At 38.0% G+C, this 26185-nt stretch overlaps 1 protein-coding gene across 1 annotated transcript; it reads left to right on the top strand.

The window, feature by feature from the left end:
• The first annotated feature begins 2402 nt into the window (after window positions 1-2402).
• On the top strand, window positions 2403-24627 carry B020011L13Rik (RIKEN cDNA B020011L13 gene). The gene is made up of 5 exons (NM_001372356.1): window positions 2403-2498; window positions 2582-2782; window positions 4149-4275; window positions 22175-23167; window positions 23336-24627. The coding sequence occupies exons 2-5, from the start codon at window positions 2768-2770 to the stop codon at window positions 23677-23679; spliced, it is 1479 nt and encodes a 492-aa protein (NP_001359285.1). The 5' UTR covers window positions 2403-2498; window positions 2582-2767; the 3' UTR covers window positions 23680-24627.
• Window positions 24628-26185: the final 1558 nt, after the last annotated feature.

The raw sequence follows: 26185 nt of genomic DNA on the forward strand, positions 1-26185 counted from the left end.
TTCCTTCTTAGAACATGGAACAAAATACCCAAGGGAGGAGTTACAGAGAAAAAATTGGGAGCCGAAATGGAAGGAAGGACCATCCAGAGTCTGCCCCACCCAGGGAACCACCCCTTAAACAACCAGGAAACCCAGACATTATTGCATATGCAGGAAAGATTTTGCTGACAGGACCCTGATATTGCTATCTCTTGTGAGGCTATGTGAGTGCATGACAAATACAGAAGTGGATGCTCACAGGAATCCATTGGATGGAACACAGGTCCCCTAAAGAACGAGCTAGAGAAAGTGCCCAAGGAGTTAAAAGGTTCTGCAACCCTATAGGTGGAACAAAAATATGAACTAACCAGTATTCCCCAGAGCTTGTGTCTCTGGTTGCATATGTAGCAGAGGATGGCCAAATCGGCCATCAACGGGATGAGAGTCTTGTGAAGATTATATGTCCCAGTACAGGGCAATGCCAGGGCCAAGAAGTGGGAGTGGGTGGGTTGGGGAGCAAGATGGCTAGGGGGGGTAGGAATTTCAGATGGGGAAACTAGGAAAGGGGTTAGCGTTTGAAATGTAACTGAAGAAAATATCTAATAAGAAATAATATAGCTGGCCAGGCATGGTGGTACACACCTTTAATCCCAGCATTTGGGAGGCAGAGGCAGGCAGATTTCTGAATTGGAAGCCAGCCTGGTTTACAGAGTGATTTCAAGGACAGCCAGGGCTATACAGAGAAACCCTGTCTCGAAAACAAAACAAAACAACAATAACAACAACAACAAAATATTAGAGCTAAGATTAAAAAAAGAAAAAAAGAATGAATCACTGACCACTGTCCAAATTTTGGCTCTGTGTATATGCACCTATTTCAGTCAGCTGCTAGGTAGAGCCTCTCAGAGGACAGTAATGCTAGGCTCCTGTCTGCCCCCATAACAGTGTATCAATACTAATTTCAGGTATTTGTTGCTTCCATATGGGATGCGTTTCTAGTTTCATGACAAGCAAAATAATGAAATATACTGCTTAAATAATACTGTTAAAATATTCCTGAAAATGTATGTGGGTTAGAAACATAAAAGATAGAAAAGTAGAATGCGAAGATACTCAGACAAAGTTATTATGCATCAAATACAAAACACTGTTTTCATAAATGAAAAAGAAAGACAAACAGTAGCAGGAGGCTGAAGATCATAAATGAGAAGGACATGAACAACCCAAAATGCATGAAAAGTGTTCAAATTCCTTTGTAGTTAAAGTAATGTGAATATTCAGGAGCACATTTATATACAAGTAGGATACTTGTCCTTCACTACTACAGATATCTACCTGCCTCTGCTTCCTAAGATCCAAAGTTTAACGAATGTGTCAACACATGCAGAATGAGTGGTGAGAATTTATTGGAGACAATTGCATATAAAAATAGTATTTATTTACGAAAACAATGTGTTTTTAATTTAGAATGTTTCCAATACACTCCCATACATTTTAAGAAATAGTACCTTCTATTTGCCATGAGCTGAAAGCCTATTCTCCTGAGTATTTTCATCTCCATTTATTGTGCCATGAGTCTAGATAATCTTAGGTACGATATTCTTTCCTAAGACAAGTCTAATTAAAAGATTGTGTTGATTTAAAAGTACACAATAAATTTTGAAATCTCCTTTTGGACTAGACCTACACCTTGCATTCCTGAAATATTTGTATCCTCACATCCATGGTATGCAGCTGTAAAACGCTAAAATAATAAGGAAATGAAAGAGGGAAAGAAGATAAAGAAACATGGAAAATACCAACTAAGCCTTGAAGCACAATTTGAGATTGTATTAGCATTTCCTCTAGAGACTGTTGTTAATTCATTAACATGAGTTATCCAGCAGTGAAGAATGTGTGTCCTTATGTTTTCCAGCATATTCTTTGTAGAAATTAAATGCCATTGGTTCGTAAAGCCACCTTTAATATTATTATATTTTCAAACCCTTATCAATTCAAGTCCCAACAAGGAAGATATTGTAGGAGAATGAAGTTCAGCTGCCTTCAGTCACAGCTGAAGGCATTAAAAATGATGCAGAGGTATTATATCTAGGTAAGAATAGCTAGAGCTTTTGATCACAAATCCAAAAGAAGCAAAGTCCCCATTAAAAGGAAAATGAAGACATACTACAATCCCAAATCTTCCTTCAAAACCAAAAATCATGTTCTTTTAGAACTGGACATAGAGTCCAAAAGTACTATCTCTGTGGATACAGTGGTGAAGCAGGCACGGTTTGTCTTGCTTTTCTTGGCCCCAGACAACTATATTAGTTACCCAGAAATACCTTCAGCTGAGGTTACCTCACAGATTCTGGCAATTATTGCAAATAGATGCCTCAATTCTGTTTTGATAAAACAGATAAAGTCAAGGAAAGAGAGAGTGAATATCAGTTTCAACTGAAAGCTGTGCTCAACGTGCATTTACAACTCCAGGCTGCCTATAATAGGTATATAGCAGTTCACTGCAGCGACATACCCAGGTCTGTAGAGAAATACACCATCTTCTGGAAAAACAGCACCTAAATGCAGAAAATGAAAGTCTTTTGTATTTTTCTTCCTATAGAAGATCATTGTTTCTGCATCTCTTCTCTGAGACGAGTTATGGTGTGTGGCCAGTTTTGATTCCTGCTTTCTACTCTTCAGTTTTACAAGGAACAGGGAGGATCTGCTCCATGTAAATACAGACTGACTTCTGGAATGTGGAAGGCCAACTTTAGTGAGATATTCCCTTCTGGAGGAGAAAGGAAAGATGGCTTCTTGTCAGGTAAAGGTGTGCATGATTATGAGAATGGCTGAGTGTTCTTAAAAAAATACTACATTGTCAGAACTTCCAAACCTTCCCTATGCTGATTCACATTTACAGAACTGTTTTGTCCCATGACTCGCAGTATTAACTCTTCAAACTTAGGTTACTGGTGTGCTTAAGACAGGTTCTTACTTAATCCAGTCAATTTTTTTTTCAATATAACTTCTATAAATGAAAACGTAATCTGAAAATCTTATAAAGTTTCTGGTGGCAAAGGTGAATATATATTATGACAAAGATGAATGTGTAGTTGGAATCACTTTGGTCACTATTTGGCTGTGAAGAAAGGTTCATGTCTAGTGAATCTTGCATCTTAGTGCCTATTGCAGTAATTCTCAGCTTCCCTACTGCTGCAGGCTTGTAACTGAGTGCCACATGTTGTGGTGATCCCAACAATAATTTTATTTTATTGACAAGTCATATCTGTAATTTTGCTACTGTATGTGGCCTAATGTAAATATATCTACCTTCTGGTGTCTTAAGGAACTACCATGAGATCATTTAGGAGACCAAGTCATTTGATTACCAAATGGGTTATCACCCACAGGTTGAGAACTGATGTCATATTGAGTCTTTGCAGAGAAGTCACAACATTGTTTTATTCAAAAAATAATTTATCAGAAATACAAACTAGTTGTTGAGAGCAGACCATGATTTATAATTAAGAATATTTCTTTGGGTGAAATATAGAACTTGGCCAATGGACACAAGGGGATACTGTTCATTTTATTTATTTATTTATTTATTTATAATTAGACTAAAAGCATGTTTTATGGTAGGTTCCCCTGAATTTCTTTTGCAAATTATCATGGTACTTATCCACTTCTCCTTTTTAAAAATTTTTTATTAGATATTTTCTTCATTTACATTTCAAATGCTATCCCAAAAGTCACTTATATCCTCCTCACACCCTGCTCTCCTACCAACCCACTCCTGCTTCCTGGCCCTGGAGTTCCCCTGTATTGGGGCATATAATCCTTGCAAGAACAAGGTCCTCTCCTCCCAATGATGGCCAATTAGGGCCTTGTATTCCATCAAATAGATGACTCTGAGCATAACTTCTGTTAGTTTCAATGTGTCTCTGTTTAGTTTCTGTTTCCAGGACCTGTTCAATTAGGAAAGTGGGGTGTTGAAGTCTCCCACTATTATTGTGTGAGGTGCAATGTGTGCTTTGAGCTTTACTAAAGTTTCCTTAATGAATGTGGCTGCCCTTGCATTTGGAGCATAGATATTCAGAATTGAGAGTGCATCTTGGAAGATTTTACCGTTGATGAGTATGAAGTGCCCCTCCTTCTCTTTTTTGATAATTTTCATTTAATTTCAGGTTCTATTGACCTTCATGGATGTGGCTTTAGAGTTCTCTAAGGAGGAGTGGGAATGTCTGGATTCTGCTCAGAGGGCTCTGTACAGAGATGTCATGTTGGAGAATTACAACAACCTGGTTTCTGTGGGTACGGATATTTTTCGTCCATAGTTTCTACTCACATTAGGGATGTCTAAAACTCTTACTAGTGTTTTGGTCTGACTTCCATTAATGATTCACTCTCTTAAATTTTTAAAATTATTGGCTACTATCTTATTTATAGCTCACATGTTATATACCTCGATCTTGGTTTTACATTTAACATAATGATCCTTCAGTCTTATACTATTTGGGAATAAGCATTCAGCAGCATTTATATGTGAATATACTGTGACTAACAGTCTTCTTTTTCTAATGATGTCATTTTAAAAAGAAATTCAGAATTTTAAAATTGATTGACTTAAAAAGACTCTGAAACATTCTGATGGAAGTGACTATAATAACGACATTCATGCTGGGCAGTGGTGGCACACTCCTTTAATCCCAGCACTTGGGAGGCAGAGGTGGATTTCTCAGTTTGGGCCAGCCTGTTTTACAGAGTGAGTTCCAGGACAAGCAGAGCTACACTGAGAAACCCTGTCTCAAAAAACCAAAAAAAAAAAAAAGTCATTCATGTAACTTTTATGCTTTTCCATCTTACCTCCATGGCACAATACTGGGCTAGTGCCCAGCTACAATTAATGGCAAATCTCTATGTCTGAATGGACAGGTGTTGCAGTTTCAAAACCAGAGATAATTACCTTCCTTGAAGAAAACAAAGATCCATGGATTGTTGATAGGAATGGGACAGAAAGAAAAGCACTAGGTAATCTGAAGTGAAATTACATGTTATGTGATGATGCTAAATCAGGGAGAAGTTTAGTCCTGAATGTACTTAGAAAAGCTATTCAATGAAAAAAAATTTAAGAAGTTTCTTTTGAACAATGCATAAAAGGATTAGCACACCATGGATGCTAAATGATTTTTTGCTTTATTTTAACTTTATAGAGGAAATTTCAAATGAAGCATATTGTATATATTTTATAAAGTACTAGAAGATTATATCATATTCGAATTGAGGTCGGTATATTTCTTTTTTCTTTCTCTTTATTTAATTCTTTAATCCTTTTGGACAGTCCAGTCTTCATTACCTTCCCAGAATCCTCCCCTCATCCTAACTATCCTCAAGAGGATGTCCCTACTCCACCACTCCTGCCTCACCAGAGCTGCCCACTTCCTGGAACCTTCAGTTTCATGGGTTGGGTGCATCTTCTTTCACTCAGGCCAGACCAGGCAGTCCTTTGCTGTACATATGATGGGGGCCTCACATCAGCTGATGTATCATACCTGGTTGGTGGCTGAGTGTCTGAGAGATTTTGGCGGTTTAGTTTAGTTAAGATCGCTGGTCTCTGAAAGAATGGACCATACAGAGACTGCCCCACCTGGGGGTCAATCCCATAATCAGCCACCAAAGGCAGACACTATTGCATATGCCAAAAAGATTTTGCTGAATGGACTCTGATATAGCTGTCTCCTGTAAGGCTTTGCAAGTGCCTGGCAAATACAGAAGTGGATGTTCAAAATCATCTATAGGTTGGAACACAGGACCCCCGATGAAGGAGCTAGAAAAAGTACCCAAGAGCTTAAGGGGTCTGCAACCCTATAGGTGGAACAACAATATGAGCTAACCAGTACTCCCAGAGCTCATATCTCTAGCTCTATATGTAGCTGAAGATGGCCTAGTTGGCCATCAGTGGGAAGAGAAGCCCCTTGGTCTAGCAAACTTTATATGCCCCAGTATCAAGGAACATATACCCTGGGAATGCGAGGGTCAAGAAGTGGGACTGGGTGTGTAGGGGAGCAGGGTGGGGGAGGCTTTAGGGTACTTTTAGGATAGCATTTGAAATGTAAATGAAGAAAACATCTAATAAAAAAAGAAATGAATTCACATTAGACACCTAAGATTCTTTGACAAGCTTTAGAACACAAGATCATATGAAGAACCATGCAGGTCAGGAGCAGTGGAGCTGCGTGGTAGGTGGTAGAACCCTAAGTAAAATAAATCATGATGCCTAAGGGTCATCTCTGAACATCCTTAGACATTGAAATATACAATGTTTGATATAGCTGCATGATAAGATAGGTAATTTATTTCAGCTTTAGTTGTGAAAAATTTAAAATCTTAGTAAGCTACAAAACCATTGTTATTAAAATTATGTTACTTCACTACCAATGTTTATTAATATGGTGCTAAGATTATAGTAAAAAATAAAAATTAAAAAAAAAATTACTGGTCTTCCTACCGGTCTACCCTCCTCTTCAGCTTCTCCCAGCTTTTCTTAAATTGGACCATGGGAGTCCCTGGCTTCACTCCATTGATTGGGTGCTAGTATCTGTATCTGACTCTTTGATCTGCATGTTAGGACTTGCAGAGGGCAACCATGCTTGGCTTCTGTCTGAAAGTACACCACAGCGTCAGTAATAGTGTCAGGCCCAGGGACCTCTCCTTGTTCTTGATCCCAGTTTTCACTTGTCACTGGACCTCCTTTCTCTCAGGCTTTTTTCCATTTTTGTCCCAGCAGTTCCTTCAGAAAGGAACAGTTCTAGGTCAGAGATTTTGACTGTGGCATGGCCATCCCATCCCTCCACTTGGTGTCCTGTCCCTCGATGGGAGGTGGACTCTACAAGTTCCTTCTCCCCACTGTAGGGCATTTCATTCAATGTCCCTCCCCTTGAGTCCTGAGAGCTTCTCACCTCCAAGGTCTCTGGTGCATTCTAGAGGGTCCCACCACCTCCAACCTCCCAGAGTTGCCTGTTTCCATTCTTGCTGCTGGCCCTCAAGAATTCAGTCCTGTTCCTGCCCCAATACTTGATCATGTTTCCCCCTTCCCTTCCCTGTCCCCTCTCCAAATCAAGCCCACCCTCTCTGAACCCCCCAGATTGCTTTCTTCTCCTTTCCAATTGGTATTGAGGCATCCTCATTTGGCCCTTTGACTAATTAACCTTCTTGAGGTCTTTGAATTATATACTGGATATTCTGTACTTTTTGGATAATATCCACTTATTTGTGAGGATATGCCATGCTTATCCTTTGATTCTAAGTTACCTTTCTCAGGATGATATTTTCTAGTTCCATCCAATTGTCTGAAAAATCCAAGATGTTCTTGTGCTTAATGGCTGAGTTGTATTCCATTCTGTAAATGAACCACATTTTCTGTATCCATTCTTCTATTGTGCTACATCTGTGTTGTTTCCAGTTTCTGGCTATCACGTGAAAGGCCTCTATGAAGATACTGGAGCATGTGCCCCCGTGGCATGGTGGAGCATCCTTTGGGCATATGCCCAAGACTGATATATAGGTGGGTCGTCAGGTAGATATATTTGCAATTTTCAGAGGAACCTTCAGATTGATTTCCAGAGCGGTTGTGCCAGTTTGCAATCCCACCAGCAGTGGAGGAGTGATGATGATGATTTTTCATTTTCACTTATGGTTTTGACTTCTTTTTCAAACTGAAGGGTCTAGAGTTGTTTGGATTCATTTCTGTGATTTCCATTCGATTCCATTATCAACTTGATTCATTTTATACCAATACCAGGCAGATTTTACTACTATTGCTCTGTAGTACAGCTTGAAGTCAGGGATGGTTATTTTTCCATAAGATCTTTAACTGTTCAGGATTAGTTTTGCAATTCGGGGATATTTTGTTTACTTAGGAAGTTTAGAATTTTTCTTTCAGGAATTGTGTCAGAATTTTGATGGGCATTGCATTGAATCTGTAGATTGGTTTTGGTAAAATGATATTTTTTGCTATTTTAATCGCACCTATCCATGAACATGTAAGATATGACCATCTTCTAATAACTTTTTCAATCTTTTTTCAGAGACTTGAAGTTCATGTCATATCAGAATTTTGCCTTGCTTGATTAGAGTTGCAATAAGATATTTTCTTTACTTCTGACTATAGTGGTGACAGAAGTTGTTTCCCTTATTTCTTCTCAGCCCATTTATCTTTGAATAAAAGTTGGCTACTGATATTTTTGAGGTAATTTTTTAAGCAGCCATTTTACTGAACACATTTTTAGCTCTAGAAATTCTCTGATAGAGGCATGTTATCATTTACATATACTATCACATAATCTTCCAATAGCAATATTTTAAGTTCTTCATTTCCAAATTATATCTCCTTGATTTCCTTTATATATCTTAAAGAAGATCTCAGAAGACGGAAAGATATCCCATGCTCATGGATTGGCAGGATCAACATTGTAAAAATGGCTATCTTGCCAAAAGCAATCTACAGATTCAAGGCAATCTCCATCAAAATTCCAACTTAATTCTTTAAGGAATTAGAAAGGGCAATCTGCAGATTCATCTGGAATAACAAGAAACCTAGGATAGCAAAAACTCTTCTCAAGGATAAAAGTACCTCTGGTGGAATCACCATGCCTGACCTAAAGCTTTACTACAGAGCAATTGTGATAAAAAACTACATGGTACTGGTATAGTGACAGACAAGTAGACCAATGGAATAGAATTGAAGACCCAGAAATGAACCCACACACCTATGGTCACTTGATCTTCGACAAGGGAGCTAAAACCATCCAGTGGAAGAAAGACAGCATTTTCAACAAATGGTGCTGGCACAACTGGTTGTTAACATGTAGAAGAATGCGAATTGATCCATTCCTATCTCCTTGTACTAAAGTCAAATCTAAGTGGATCAAGGAACTTCACATAAAACCAGAGACACTGGAACTTATAGAGGAGAAAGTGGGGAAAAGCCTCGATGATATGGGCACAGGGCAAAAATTCCTGAGTAGAACAGCAATGGCTTGTGCTGTAAGATCGGGGATTTACAAATGGGACCTCATGAAACTGCAAATCTTCTGCAATGCAAAAGACACCGTCAATAAGACAAAAAGGCCACCAACAAATTGGGAAAATATCTTTACCTATCTTAAATCAGATAGGGGACTAATATCCAATATATATAAAGAACTCAAGAGGGTGGACTCCAGAAAATCAAATAACCCCCTTAAAAGATGGGGCTCAGAGGTAAACAAAGAATTCTCACCCAAGGAATACCCAATGGCTGAGAAGCACCTGAAAAAATGTTCAACATCCTTAATCATCAGAGAAATGAAAATCAAAACAACCCTGAGATTCCATCACACACCAGTCAGAATGGCTAAGATCAAAATTTCAGGTGACAGCAGATGCTAGCGAAGATGTGGAGAAAGAGGAGCACTCCTCCTTTGTTGGTGGGATTGCAAGCTTGTACAACCACTCTGGAAATCAGTCTGGCGGTTCCTCAGAAAATTAGACATAGTACTACTGGAGGATCCCGCACTACCTCTCCTGGGCATATATCCAATAGAGGTCCCAACGGGTAAGAAGGACACATGCTCCACTATGTTCATTGTAGCCTTATTTATAATAGCCAAAAGCTGGAAAGAACCCAGATGCCCCTCAACAGAGGAATGGATACAAAAAATGTGGTACATTTACACAATGGAGTACTACTCAGCTATTAAAAAGAATGAATTTGTGAAATTCCTAGGCAAATGGTGGACCTGGAGGGCATCATCCTAAGTGAGGTAACACAATTACAAAAGAACTCAAATGATATGTACTCACTGATAAGTGGATATTAGTCCAGAAACATATAATACCCAAGATATGAGATACAAATTGTGAAACACATGAAACTCAGTAAGAACGAAGACCAAAGTGTGGACACTTTGCCCCTTCTTAGAATTGGAAACAATCACCCATGGAAGGAGTTACAGAGACAAAGTTTGGAGCTGAGAAAAAAGGTTGGACCATCTAGAGAGTGCCATATCCAGGGATCCATCCCATAATCAGCCTCCAAACGATGACACCATTGCATACACTAGCAAGCGTTTGTTGCAAGGACCGTGATATAGCTGTGTCTTGTGAGACTATGCCGGGGCCTAGCAAACACAGAAGTGGTTGCTTACAGTCAACTATTGGATGGATCACAGGGCCCCCAATTGAGGAGCTAGAGAAAGTATCCAAGGAGCTAACGATATCTGCAACCATGTAGGTGCAACATTATGAACTAACCAGTACCCTGGAGCTCTTGACTCTAGCTGCATATGTATCAAAAGATGGCCTAGTCGGCCATCACTGGAAAGAGATGCCCATTGGACAGGCAAACTTTATATGCCCCAGTACAGGGGAATGCCAGGGCCAAAAAGGGGGAGTGGGTGGGTAGGGTAGTGGGGGTGGGTGGGTATGGGGGACTTTTTGGATAGCATTGGAAATGTAATTGAGGAAAGTACGTAATAAAAAAAATTAAAATTAAAATTAAAAAATTTAAAAAAAGAATGTGGGTGCCCTTGCATTTGAAGCAAAAATATTCAGAATTGAGAGTTTATCTTGATAGATTTTTTCTTTGACCAGTATAAAGTGTCCTTCCTTATCTTTTTTGATAACTTTTGGTTAAAATGGATTTTATTTGATAATAGAATGGCTACTCCAGCTTGTTTCTTGGGACTATTTGCTTCGAAAATTGTTTTCAACCCTTTACTCTTAGGCAGTGTCTGCCTTTGTCCCTGAATTGTGTTTCCTGTGTGCAGTAAAACGCTGAGTTCTGCTTATGTATCCAGTCTGTCAGTATGTATTTTTATTGGAGAGTTGAACCCATTGATTTTTAAGGAAAAGTGATTATTACTTCCTGCTATTTTTGTTATTAGAAGTAGAAATATGTTTGTGTGGCTATCTTTATTTCCTAAGGAGTTATGGGTCTTTTTAGATTGCTTACCTGATCTTAGTTTCATTTTGGTAATTGGAATCAATGTGGAAATTTGTTCATTTCGTTTAGATTTTCCAGTTTTGTGTAATAGAGGCTTTTGTAATAAGACCCAAATAGTGTTTGGATTTCCTCAGTGTCTATTGTTATGCCCCATTTTCATTTTCTGATTTTCTTCTTTTGAGGTATGGATTCCCTCGTTTTCATTTACTTTGCTAAGGGTTTGTATATCCTTTGATTTTTCAAATGCTCCAAGTCTTCGTTTTGTTGATTTTTTGTGGTATTCGCTTTTTTCCAATTAATTGGTTTATTCCCCTGAGTCTGTACATTTCTTGCCATCTACTCCCCTTTGGTATGTTTATATCTTGTGTTCTGGAGGTTTCAAGTATGCTGTTAAATTGCTAGTATAAGATGTATCCCTTTTCTTTAAGACAGCATTTAGAGGCATGACTTTTCTCTTAGCAGTGCTTTCATTGTATCCCATAAGTTTGGGCATGGTTTGCCTTCCTTTTTGTCAATGAATTACAAAGTCTTTAACTTCTTCCTTTCTTCTCTTTCTCTTTCTTCCTTCCTTCCTTCCTTCCTTTCTTTCTTTCTTTCTTTCTTTCTTTCTTTCCTCTTTCTTTCTTTCATCTTTGACCCATGGTCATTGAGTAGATAATTATTCGATTCCTTTGAGTTTGTAGGCATTATGATGCCTGAATCTTATTAAATTCCATTTTGAATGCACGAGGCTCTGAAAAGATGCTAGGTGTTAAATCAATCTTCTTCTGTCTCTTACTGCTTCCGTTGTTACTGAGTTCATGATAAGTTTGGGGGAAGGTTCTGTGAGCTTCTGAATGCAGTGTATGTGTGTATAATTTATTTGGGTGAAATATTCTGTAGACATATGTTAGGTCCACTTGATTCCTTATGCATATTATTTTCATTATTCTACTGTTTGGTATTTCTTTCGATCACATCAGCACTGGTGATAGTGTGTGTTGTAATCTCCCACTCTTAAAATGTTGGCTTGGAATGTGATTTAAGCTTTAGTAATGTTATTTTATAAATGTGGTTTCTCCAGCATTTTGGCATATATATTCAGTACTGTGATGTGACTTTCGTGGCTTTTTCTTTTCATAAAATATAAAGGGTCCTTTTCTATTTTTTTATTAGTTTTTATTGAATTTCAATTTTATTTGATATTGGGATGAATACTCCAACTTATTTCATGAGTCCGTTTGCTTAGAAAACCTTTTCCAATAATTTTCTCTGATTTAGTGCTTATCTTTTTTCTGAGGTATGATTGGTTTGTGCAGAAAAATGATGTGTCCTAATCTCACTTGCACTGTGGTAGCCTGTGTCTTTTAACTGGAGCAGTTGAGTCTATTTAAGTTGCAGGATTGTAATGACCAATGATTCTTATTCCCGTTATTTTAATATTGGTAGTGGTAGTATGCATGTGTGTGCGAGAAATTTCTCTTTTTTTCATTTTACTGGTGTGAAATTATACACTTCATGTCTTTTCTTAGTTACCCTCCTTCATTTATGGTTGTTTTTTTTAAATTAGGTATTTATTTCATTTACATTTCCAATGCTATCCCAAAAGTCCTCCACATGCTCTCCCACCTACTCCCCCACCCTCCCACCCCCACCTCTTGGCCCTGATGTTCCCCTGTACTGAGGCATATAGAGTTTGCACGACCAATGGGCCTCTTTTTCCACTGATGGCCGACTAGGCTATCTTCTGATACATATGCAGCTAGAGACACGAGCTCCGGGGAGTACAGGTTAGTTCATATTGTTGTCCCACCTATACAGAACAATGGTGTCAGCATTTGGAGGCTGATTATAGGATGGATCTCCAGGTATGGCAGTCTCTAGATTGTCCATCCTTTCCTCTCAGGTCCAAACAATGTCTCTGTAACTCCTTCCTTGGGTGATCTGTTCCCAATTCTAAGAAGGGTCAAAGTATCCACACTTTGATCTTCGTTCTTCTTGAGTTTCATGTGTTTCACAATTTGTATCTTATATCTTCGGTATTCTAAGTTTCTGGGCTAATATCCACTTATCAGTGAGTACATATCGTGTGAGTTCTTTTGTGATTCGGTTAACTCACTCATCCATATGCCTAGGAATTTCATAAATTCACTCTTTTTAATATCTGAGTAGTATTCCATTGGGTAAATGTATCACATTTTCTATATCCATTCCTCTGTTAAGTGACATCTGGGTTCTTTCCAGCTTCTGGCTATTATAAATAAGGTTGCTATGAACATAGTGGAGCATGTGTCCTTCGTACTGGTTGGAACATCTTCTGGATGTATGCCCAGGAGAGGTATTGCTAGATCCTCTGGTAGTACTATGTCCAATTTTCTGAGGAACTACAAGACTGGTTTCCAGAGTGGTTGCACAAGCTTGGAATCCCACCATCAATGGAGGAGTGTTCCTCTTTCTCCACATCCTCACCAACATCTGCTGTCACCTGAATTTTTGATCTTAGCCGTTCTGACTGGTGTGAGGTGGAATCCCAGGGTTGTTTTGATTGGCATTTCCATGATGATTAAGGATGTTGAACATTTTTTCAGGTGCTTCTCAGCCATTGGGTATTCCTCAGGTGAGAATTCTTTGTTTAGCTCTGAGCCCCATTTTTTAATGGGGTTATTTGATTTTCTGGAGTCCACCTTGTTGAGCTCTTTATATATATTGGATATTAATCCCCTATCTGATTTAGGATAGTTAAGATCCTTTCCCAATCTGTTGGTGGCCTTTTTGTCTTATTGACAGTGTCTTTTTCCTTACAGGAGCTTTGCAATTTTATGAGGTCCAATTTGTCGATTCTCGATCTTACAGCAGAAGCCATTGCTGTTCTATTCAGGAATTTTTCCCCTGTGCCCATGTCTTTGAGGCTTTTCCCCACTTTCTCCTCTATAAGTTTCAGTGTCTCTGGTTTTATGTGGAGTTCCTTAATACACTTAGATTTGACCTTAGTACAAGCAGATCAGAATGGATCAATTCGCATTCTTCTACATGAAAACTGCCAATTGTGCCAGCACCATTTGTTGAAAATGCTGTCTTTTTTCTATTGGATGGTTTTTGCTCCCATGTCAAAGATCAAGTGACCATAGTTGTGTGGGTTCATTTCTGGATCTTCAATTCTATTCCATTGGTCTACTTGTCTGTCGATATACCAGTACCATGCTGTTTTTATCACAATTGCTCTGTAGTACAGCTTTAGATCAGGCATGGTAATTCCATCAGAGGTTCTTTTATCCTTGAGAAGAGTTTTTGCTATCCTAGGTTTTTTGTTATTCCAGATGAATCTGCAGATTGCCCTTTCTAATTCCTTAAAGAATTGAGTTGGAATTTTGATGGGGATTGCATTGAAACTGTAGATTGCTTTTGGCAGGATAGCCATTTTTACTATATTGATCCTGCCAATCCATGAGCATGGGATATCTTTCCGTCTTCTGAGATCTTCTTTAAATTCTTTCTTTAGAGACTTGAAGTTCTTATCATACAGATCTTTCACTTCCTTATTTAGAGTCACACCAAGGTATTTTATATTATTTGTGACTATTGAGAAGGGTATTGTTTCCCTAATTTCTCTCTCAGCCTGTTTGTCCTTTGTGTACAGAAAACATTGTATAGAGACAAACATTGACTTCTTTGAGTTAATTTTATATCCAGCTACTTCACTGAAGCTTTTTATCAGGCTTAGGAGTTCTCTGGTAGAATTTTATGATCACTTATATATACTATCATATCATCTGCAAAAAGTGATATTTTGACTTCTTCCTTTCTAATTTGTATCCCCTTGATCTCCTTTTGTTGTCGAATTGCTCTGGCTAATACTTCAAGTACTATGTTGAATAGGTAGGGAGAAAGTGGGCAGCCTTGTCTAGTCCCTGATTTTAGTGGGATTGCTTCCAGCTTCTCAACATTTACTTTGATGTTGGCTACTGGTTTGCTGTAGATTGCTTTTATCATGTTTAGTTATAGGCCTTGAATTCCTTATCTTTACAAGACTTTTATCACGAATGGGTGTTGTATTTTGTCAAATGCTTTCTCTGCATCTAGGGAGATGATCATGTGGGTTTTGTCTTTGAGTTTGTTTATATACTGGATTACGTTGATGGATTTCTGTATATTGAACCATCTCTGCATCCCTGGGATGAAACCTACTTGGTCAGGATGGATGATTATTTTGCTCTGTTCTTGAATTAGGTTAGTAAGAATTTTATTGAGTATTTTTGCATTGATATTCATAAGGGTAATTGGTCTGAAGTTCTCTATCTTTGTACTGTCTTTTTGGGATTTAGGTATCAGAGTGATTGTGGCTTCATAGAATGAGTTGGGTAGAGTACCTTTTGCTTCTATTTTGTGGACAGAACTCTGCACTAAACTCATCTGGTCCTCGTTTTTTTTGTTTTTTGTTTGTTTTGGGTTTTGGTTTTTTTTTTGGTTGGGAGATTATTAAAGTCTGCTTCTATTTCTTTAGGGGATATAGGACTGTTTAGATCATTAACCTGATCCTGATTTAACTTTGGTACCTAGTTTCTGTCTAGAAACTTGTCCATTTCATCCAGGTTCACAAGTTTTGTTGAGTATAGCCTTTTATAGAAGGATCTGAAGGTGTTTTGGATTTCTTCAAGATCTGTTGTTATTTCTCCCTTTTCTTTTCTGATTTTGTTAATTAGGATGCTTTCCCTGTGCCCTTTAGTGAGTCTGGCTAAGGGTTTATCTATCTTGTTGATTTTATCAAACAACCAGCTCCTCATTTGTTTGATTCTTTGAATACTTCTTGTTTCCACTTGGTTGATTTCACCCCTGAGTTTGATAATTTCCTGCTGTCTACTTGTCTTGGGTGAATTTGCTTCCTTTTGTTCTAGAGCTTTTAGGTGTGTTGTCAGTCTGCTAATATGTGCTCTCTCTATTTTTTTTTTTTTTTTGGAGACTCTCAGAGCTATGAATTTTCCTCTTAGAAATACTTTCATTGTGTCCCAGAAGTTTGGGTATGTTGTGGCTTCATTTTCATTAAACTCCAAAAAGTCCTTAATTTATTTCTTTATTCCTTCCTTGACCTAGGTATCATTGAGAAGACTGCTGTTCACTTTCCACATGAATGTTGGCTTTCTATTATTTATTTTGTTTTTGAAGATCAGCCTTAGTCCATGGTGATCTGATAAAATGCATGGGAAGATTTCAATGTTTTTGTATCTGTTGAGGCTTGTTTTGTGACCAATTATGTGGTCAATTTTGGAGAATATCCCATGAGGTGCTAAGAAGAAGATATATCCTTTTGTTTTAGGATAAAATGTTTTGTAGATATATGTTAAATCCATTTGTTTCATCACTTCTGATAGTTTCACTGTGTCCCGGTTTAGTTTCTGTGTCCATGATCTCTCCATTTTGAAAGTGGTGTGTTGAAGTCTCCCACTATTATTGTGTGAGGTGCAATATGTGCTTTGAGCTTCACTAACGTTTCTTTAATGAACGTGTCCGCCCTTGTATTTGGAGCATAGATATTCAGAATTGAGAGTTCCTCTTGGAAGATTTTACCTTTGATGAGTATGAAGTGTCCCTCCTTGTCTTTTTTAATGACTTTGAGTTTGAAGTAGATTTTATTACATGTAGAATGGCAAGTCCAGCTTGTTTCTTCAGACCATTTGCTTGGAAATTTTTTTTTCCATCCTTTCATTCTGATGAACTGTCTGTATTTTTCCCTGAGATGTATTTCCTGTAAGCAGCAAAATGTTGGGTCCTGTTTGTGTAGCTTCTGTTAGTCTGTCTTTATTGGGGAGTTGAGTCCGTTGATATTAAGAGATTTTTAAGGAAAAGTAATTGTTGCTTCCTATTATTTTTGTTGTTAAAGTTGGCATTCTGTTCTTGTGACTGATTTCTTTTAGGTTTGTTGAGGGATTACCTTCTTGCTTTTTCTAGGACATGGATTACTTCCTTGTATTGTGATTTTTCTGTTATTATTTTTTGAAGGGCAGGATTCGTGGAAAGATTATGTATGAATTTGGTTCTTTCATGGAATACTTTTGTTTCTCCATCTAAGGTAATTGAAAGTTTGGCTGGGTATAGTAGCCTAGGCTGGCATTTGTGTTCTCTTAGTGTCTGTATAACATCTGTCCAGGCTTCTGGCTTCCATAGTCTCTGGTGAAAAATCTGGTGTAATTCTGATAGGCTTGCCTTTATATGTTACTTGACTTTTTCCCTTACTGCTTTCAATATTCTATCTTTATTTAGTACATTTGTTGTTCTGATTTTCATGTGTCAGGAGGAATTTCTTTTCTGGTCCAGTCTATTTGGTGTTCTGTAGGCTTCTTGTATGTTTATGGGCATCTATTTCTTTAGTTTTGGGAAATTTTCTTCTATAATTTTGTTGAAGATATTTTCTGGCCATTGAGTTGAAAATCTTCATTCTCATGTACTCCTATTATCCATAGGTTTTGTCTTGTCATTGTGTCCTAGATTTCCTGGATGTTTTGCTTTAGGATCTTTTTGCATTTTCCATTTTCTTTGATTGTTGTGGTGATGTTTTCTATGGAATCTTCTGCACATGAGATTCTCTCTTCCATCTCTTGTATTCTGTTGCTGATTCTCGCATCTATGGTTCCAGATTTCTTTCCTAGGGTTTCTATCTCCAGTGTTGCCTCACTTTGTGTTTTCTTTATTGTGTCTACTTCCCTTTTTAGGTCTTGGATGGTTTTATTCAATTCCATCACCTGTTTGGTCGTGTTTTCCTGCAATTCTTTAAGGGATTTTTATGCTTCCTTTTAAGGTTTTCTACCTGTTTAGCAGTGTTCTCCTGAATTTCTTTAAGTGAGCCATTAAAGTCCTTTTTGATGTCCTCTAACATCATCATGAGATATGCTTTTAAATCCCGGTCTAGCTTTTCAGGTGTGTTGGGGTGGGCAAGGTGGGAGTTTTGGGTTCTGATGATGGTGAGTGGTCTTGGTTTCTGTTAGTAAGATTCTTAAGTTTGCCTTTTGCCATCTGGTAATCTCAGGAGTTAGTTGTTATAGTTTTCTCTGGTTAGAGATTGTTCCTCTGGTTATTCTGTTAGCCTCTATTAGCAGACCTGGGAGACTAGTTCTCTCCTCTGAATTTCAATGGTCAGAGCACTCTCTGAAGGCAAGCTCTCCTCTTACAGGGAAGGTGCACAGATAGCTGGCATTCAGACCTCCCTCCTGGCCAAAGATGAAGGCCCAAAACAGGACCTGTCCCAGAAGCTGTGTTGCTTCGGCCTGTCACAGATGCTGTTTGATTCTGTAGTCCACACTCTAACCTGCACAGACTAGTTTCAGAGGGATCCGGGAATCAAGATGGTTCCCCCAGGTCCTCCTGCAAAGCCCTTTTGGGCCGGGTGATCACCTATCCTCTGGCAGGGAAGGTGCCCGGTTGTCTGAATCCTGAAAAGGGGGCTGCCTCAGAAGCTCTGTGGCTCCTGCTTGTCCCGAGGCTGTTACCTTTTGTAGTCCACACTCTCACCTGTGGAGTCACAGAACCAAGATATCTCCCGCATATACGTAGGCAAAGCCTATGGTTGGTTTTATAAAGGAATATTTTTTTATTTCCATTAATGGTTATTCAGTGTTTTGATGAACATTGCTTCTGGCCTGACATCTGTGTCACTAATGGTTTACAAGACCTCTGCCCAGACTCTTTTTTTTTTTTTTTTTTTTTTTTTTTTTTTTTTTTTATATGTGTTTTCTTTTTTTTTTTTTTTTTTTTTCCATTTTTTATTAGGTATTTCGCTCATTTACATTTGCAATGCTATACCAAAAGTCCCCCATAGCCACCCACCCCCTCTCCCCTACCCACCCACTCCCCTTTTACGGCCCTGGCGTTCCCCTGTACTGGGGCATATAAAGTTTGCGTGTCCAATGGGCCTCTCTTTCCAGTGATGGCCGACTAGGCCATCTTTTGATGCATATGCAGCTAGAGTCAAGAGCTCCGGGGTACTGGTTAGTTCATAATGTTGTTCCACCTATAGTGTTGCAGATCCCTTTAGCTTCTTTGGTACTTTCTCTAGCTCCTTCATTGGGGGCCATGTGATCCATCCAATAGCCGACTGTGAGCATCCACTTCTATGCTTGTGACTTTTAGATTCTCTGTTGAGAAATCAGTTGAAAGTCTGATATGATTGTATTTATATATTTCTTGTCCTTCAGATCTTGAAGCTTTCAATATTCTTGTTGTTCTATATATTTAATGCTTTGGCTATTATTTGCATGAAAGAGTTTCCTCTTTTACTCCAATCTATTTGGTATTATGCAACCTTCTTGTACAATTAAACAATTTTTTTCTTTAGATTACATTTTTTTCTATGATTTGGTTAAACATATTTTCTGGTTCTTTGAGCTGGGAATCTTCTTCTCCTATACATATTATTTTTAGATTTTGTCTTTTTATGCTGTCCTTCTCTCCCTTGGTGGGCATTTTGTCTAAGGTCACCCCCATTGATTGGTAAGAATCTTTCCCCTCCCTGGACTCTGGTAATTCTAGAGGGTCTGAACAGCTTCCACTGTGGAATCTAAATGAAGCTTTAATTTATACTTCCCTGATGACTAAGGACTTTGAATATTTCTTTTTATTAGCATTTTATTCCTCCCCTTCCTCTTCTTCCTCATCCTCTTCCTCCTACTCCTCCTTTTCTTCCTCTCCATATCTTTAATCTTACTTTTTAGTCAAGTTATTATCCCCCTCCCAATGTGCCCTCTGACTATTCCTCATGCCATTAGTCCTCCCCCTGTCTTGAAGAAGATGCCTCCACCACCACCACACCACCTGCCAGCCCTCTACACTCTTTGGGGCCTCAAGACTCATGAGAGTTAGGCACCTCTTCTCTCACTAAGGCCAGGCCAGGCAGTCCCCTGCTATATATCTATTGGGGACCTGATATGAGCTAGTTTATGATGGCTAAGTGTCTGAGAGATCTTAGGGGTCTGGATTAGTTAAAACTTCTGGTCTTCTCATGGGGTCATCCTCCTCAGCTTCTTCCATTCAAAGTTCTCCAAATTAACAAGAGGGATTTCCAACTTAAGTCCTTTGAGTTGAAATAATTTGCTGCATCTCTCTCAGTCAGGTACTTGCTAATCTGTGGGGTTTTTTTATTGGGGAATTTATTCCATTGATATTAGGAGATAATAAGGGACGGTAATTGTTGCTTTCTGTTATTTGTTATTAGATTTGGAATTCTGTTCATGTGGCTCTCCTCTTTTAGGTTTGTTGAAAGATTAATTTCCTGCTTTTTCTAGGGCACAGTTTCCTCCTTATGTTGGAGTTTTCAATTTATTATCCTTTAAAGGGCTGGAATTGTAGAATTGTAGAAATATATTATGTAAGTTTATTTTTCTCATGAAATACCTTTCTTTCTCCGTCTATGGTAATTGAGAGTTTTGATGGGTATAGTAAACTTGGCTGTCATTTGTGTTGTCTCAGGGTCTGTATGATGTCTCCCAAGTCTCTGGTGAGAATTCTGGTATAATTCTGATAGGTCTGCTTTATATGTTACCTGACCTGTTTCCCTTACTGCTTTTAATATTCTTTCTTTATTTTTTGCATTTCATGTTTTCACTAATGAATAATTAGAGGAATTTCTTTTCTGGTCCAGTCTATTTAGAATTTTGTAGGCTTTTGTACATTCATGGACATATCTTTCTTTAGGTTGGGGAAGTGGTCTTCTAAAATTTTGTTGAAGATATTTATTGGACCTTTAATTTTGGAATCTTTGCTCTCTTCTATAACTGTTTGGCATTCTCATTGTGTTCTGTATTTCCTGGATGTTTTGGATTAGGATCTTTTTCCTTTTTGCTCTTTCTTTGACTGCTGTATCAGTGTTTAATATGGTATCTTCTGAACTTGAGATTCTCTCTTCTATCTAGTATATTGTGTTGTGGATGCGTGCATGTATGGCTCCTGACCTTTTTTTTTTTTTTTTTTTTGTTATTCAAGACAGAATATTTCTGTGTAGCCTTGGCTGTCCTGGAACTCATTCTTTACACCAGGCTGGCCTCAAACTGAGAAATTCACCTTCCTCTGCCTCCCAATTGCTGGGATTAAAGGTGTGTGCCACTACATCCAGCTCAAAATTTTAAATCAGAGGCTTGCTTTTCAGGAATTTGGGGTTATTCAGGGCTTACTTTGGTGGGAAAACTGAGTTCTGATGAGGCCAAGTAGCCCTGATTCTGTCGCTTATGTTCTTGCTCTTGTCTGTCATATCTGCTTATCTCTGGTGTTAGCCAGTCCTACTGTCTCCACTGTGGCTTTTCCCTTCTGTGAGCTTGTATATCAGCTCTCCTAGGAGACCAGTTCTCTCCAGGAAGAATTTGGGTATGCAGACCTATGGCAGAGCTCTGTGACATGGAAAAAAAACAGGATGGATCATGTCCATCCCTGACTTTTCCTTGTTTCTGGGTCCTGGTGGATCTGTGTAGGTCCCTCTTGGGCCAAGAATTTGAGCAGTAGTGGTGTTCTTACCTGTGCTATCAGGTGTGTCAGCACTCTTGAGAGTCCAGTTCCCTCCCAATAAAATTTGATTATGGAGACCTGTGGCACAGGGTCAACTCCAGGCATAAATACCTATTTTGTTTTTAAATAAATATTCTCACTGATTTTAAATCTAATGTTTAATTTCACACTAGTATCCCATTATTGAAAAGGTATTCTAGTACCTCCTTTTCATCATTCTGTCATTGGATAGATGATTTGGGTTCATATTGGTCATTGAGTCTCATAGTATGGAGATTTTCTTTTATTAATGCATGCTAGCTGCAAATATTGTGTTTTGTTATCTCTTATTCTGTATAATTATGATGAAGTTCATACCTATGAAAATATATCATGTATTTTATGAATATCTTCTAACATATATTATGTTTATAACATTAATTTCTTTTGAAGAAAGTTGTTGCAATTCGGTGTTGTATGCTTTTCCATGATCCTCAAATTGGTGCTATTTCAAGAATTATGCATGTATATTATTTTCAACCAATTATAAAATGACATATAATGACATGTACTCATTAATATTTCCTCTGTCTTGTGATCATATGAAGAAACTATTTCAAAGGCACAGGATTATGTTCAGGATGAAATAACAGAAAGATTTGCATGTAATACCTTTAAGTGCTATATAGAAAAAATTCAGGGAATATACTGCTGGTAGTGAAGAGTGTGAAATGTGTTTTCATGGAAGTGTTCTGTTTGTAAAACACATTTGTTTCATTCCTGAAACAGATCAGGAAGCTCCAGATACTCTTCCTGAGAGAACTCAGTCCCCAAACCCTAAGGCTCACTGCAGACTTTCTACTCACGTGACATCTTACAAATGCATTGAATGTGGGAAATCTTATACGAAGTTATCAAGTCTTAAAGTTCACCAGAGATTACATACTGGAGACAAACCATACAAATGTAATGAATGTGGCAAATATTTTACCAAGTCCTCAAATCTTAAAGTTCACCACAGATTACATACTGGAGACAAACCTTACAAATATAATGAATGTGGAAAATTTTTTACCCAGGTATCATATCTTAAAGTTCACAAGAGAATCCATACAGGAGACAAACCTTACAAATGTAATGAATGTGAGAAATCATTCTTCCAGTACTCACATCTTAAAATTCACCACAGATTACATACTGGAGACAAACCTTACAAATGTAATGAATGTGGAAAATCTTTTACACAGTATTCAGATCTTAAAGTTCACCAGAGAATCCATACAGGAGACAAACCTTACAAATGTAATGAATGTGAGAAATCATTTACCAGGTACTCACATCTTAAAATTCACCACAGATTACATACTGGAGAAAAACCTTACAAATGTAATGAATGTGGAAAATCTTTTGCACAGTATTCAGATCTTAAAGTTCACCAGAGAATCCATACTGGGGACAAACCTTACAAATGTAATGATTGTGGGAAATCTTTTACAAAGTCCTCAAATCTTAAAGTTCACCAGAGAATACATACTGGGGACAAACCTTGCAAATGTAATGATTGTGGGGAATCTTATACAAAGTTATCAAGTCTTAAAGTTCACCAGAGATTACATACTGGAGACAAACCATACAAATGTAATGAATATGGAAAATCTTTTAAACATTTGTCAAGTGTTAAAATTCACCATAGATTGCATACTGGATACAAACCTTACAAATGTAATGAATGTGGCAAATCTTTTACCAAGTCCTCAAATCTTAAAGTTCACCACAGATTACATACTGGAGACAAACGTTACAAATGTAATGAATGTGGAAAATCTTTTACCCAGGTATCATATCTTAAAGTTCACCAGAGAATCCATACAGGAGACAAACCTTAAAAATGTAATAAATGTGAGAAATCTTTCTTCCAGTACTCACATCTTAAAATTCACCACAGATTACATACTGGAGACAAACCTTGCAAATGTAATGATTATGGGAAATCTTTTACAAAGTCCTCAAATCTTGAAGTTCACCAGAGAATCCATATGGGGGAAAAAACTTATGAATGTAATAAGTATGGAAAATCGTTTACCCAGTCTTCCCAACTTAATGTTCACCACAAAATCCATAATAAAAACAAATCTTACAAATGTAATAAGTGTTGTAAATCATTTACAGATTCCTCATCTCTTCAAGTTTACAACAGAATCCATTCTAGAGATATATCTTTAAAATGTATTAAATGTGGCAAATCTTTACTCAGTCCTCAGATCTTAAATTTCACTACCAAATCCATACTGTAAACGAACATTACTAATATAATCAATATGAAATATCATTTACCCAGTCCTTAAATTTTCAAGTTCACTACAGAATCCATATAGGAGGTAATTTTCACAAATAAAAAGAGTTGGCAAGTCTCTTTTCTTGTCCTCAACTCTCCAAGTACATCAAAAAATCCATATGGGAAAGCAGCCTTATAAGTGCAGTAAATGTGGGAAAAAATTTGCCAGTTCCCCCAACACCCCTCGTAAAAGTCATTACAGAATTCATTTTGGAGACAAACATTCCTAATGTAAAGCACGTGGAAATTTATTCACAGGTATGATATCTCAAACACAGCACAGCATGCATACTGGAGAGAAACCTTACAAACCTAAACAATTTAGCAAATCATTTAGCAAAATCTCAAACATCAGATAAAATAGTTTCATGCACCAGACTAAATTGATATGTAATTATGTTCTAAGTATTTATATAGAAATATGTTATTTTAAATGATAAATATAGTTATAAGAATTTAAACTGTGGTGAAACCTTGCTCATCAGAGAATACCTACAAGGTAGCATTACACATAGTAGTAATTGGAAACCAATTTGAAGTAACTGTTATATTCATATGAAATTATTTTATCAGCAATACAATATGAAAATAATCTTTCAGCCAGCAATAATCTGATATCACTGATGAGTAATCGTATAGAATTTATTTTCAAACTCACTAAAGAAATAATATTTTAATGTGTCAGCCTATAAACCAAAATAATATTAATAAATATTTTTGTATAAGCATGTTGATTAATGTTCTGTATATTTTAGTATGGTAGAATTTTGGGATTTGTGAGATATAATCTCAGTGAATGTTATTATGATGATAGTCCTTGAGCTTTTACTGAGTAAATTTTAATTTCAAACTAATCCTTTCTTTGTCACATTTATAAATAAATATGTTGGAACTGCCTTTTATTACTACAGTCTTGGTGTGATTGCTATCAATTTTATGCTGGAATGGCTTCTTATTTAGAGTTTCTATTCCCGTAGAAAACATCATGGCCAACAAGCAAGTTGGAAAGGAAAGAGTTTTCATAGATTACATTTCCAAATTGCTGTTCATCATCAAAGGAAGTCTAGACAAAAACTCACACAGGGCAGGAACTGGTAGGCAGGAGTAGACACAGTAGCCATGGAGGATGTTGCTAATTGCCTTGCTTCCCCTGGTTTGCTCCACTTGCTTTCTTATAAAACCCAGGACTACTAGCCCAGGGATAGCACCATGCAGGGTTAAAGGTCCTGCATCCACTGTGACACAGGGCTCACTTTCTCAGGAAGGCAGGACACATGAGTTGACCTCCCTTACCCCATGCTGTCACCAGGGAGGTGTTGAACAATAGGGAAACCTCTGAATACTGCCCCAGGATGGGAAACTGCATGCAATCAGAGGCAGCCAGATCTGGCTCCAGGATCCCAGGGAATGAGGCTGTGCCTTCTGGTTTTCAGACACTTGGACATCCCAATGCCTATGAAAGCCATGGAAGATCTGAAAAGAACTGCAACTTTAAAGGTGAAGAACTTCTCCATGACTCCCCACAAATGATCCCGATGAAAAGAGGCAGTCTATAGTTTTAAGGCATTTATTGTCATGGCAGAAAGTGGTTGTATAAAATCATATCCCACTTTTCAGGATTGGCCTGAGATTATATACCTTTTGCAGGAAGGAATGTCTGGGAAGGAAAGCTTTTGAGCTAAGACCACCTGGCCTCAAGGTACCTCATTAAAATGGAGATCTGTCTTGAGCCCATGTGACCACAGGTCATATCCTCTACCTGAGGATATGCTTGGGACATTGCTCTCATGTGACTAATGGCCACAAATATATGGGGGGATTCAGCTAGTGACAGGAGCCTTGTACCCAGAAACAGGCAAAACTTAAGTGTTTCCTGGGTTTCAAGCCTTAGCTCAACCAGAGACCAAGCTACCTTTAAAGTTCCCAGAGCATCTCCCACAATAGGCTAGGCCCTCTTTCTTTGAATACTAATTGAGAAAATGGATTTCATGGAGGTATTTCCTCAAGGGAAGCTCCTTTCTCTGTGATAACTACACAAGACACAAAGTTGTGTTGACAAAAAGTTGACACAAAGCACTATCCAGTAAAACTTACCCATTACTTTTTTTCTCAATCCTATCATGTTTCTAATTAGGTATTTTCTTCATTTACATTTTCAATAGTCCCCCATACCATCCCGTCCCAAATCCCCTAGCCACCAACTTCCGTTTCTAGGCCCTGGCATTCCCCTTTACTGAGGCATATAAAGTTTGCAATACCTATGGGCCTCTTTTCATTGATGGCCGACTAGGCCAACTGCTGATACATATGCAGCTAGAAACATGAGCTCTGGGGGTTACTGGTTAGTTCATATTGTTGTTCCACCAATAGGGTTGCAGATCCCTTTAGTTCCTTGGATATTTTCTCTAGCTCCTCCACTGTGGGCCCTGTGATCCATCCAATAGCTGACTGTGAGCATCTACTTC

This window comes from Mus musculus, chromosome 1 (genome assembly GCF_000001635.26).
Source record: "Mus musculus strain C57BL/6J chromosome 1, GRCm38.p6 C57BL/6J".
NCBI classification, from domain to species: domain Eukaryota; kingdom Metazoa; phylum Chordata; class Mammalia; order Rodentia; family Muridae; genus Mus; species Mus musculus.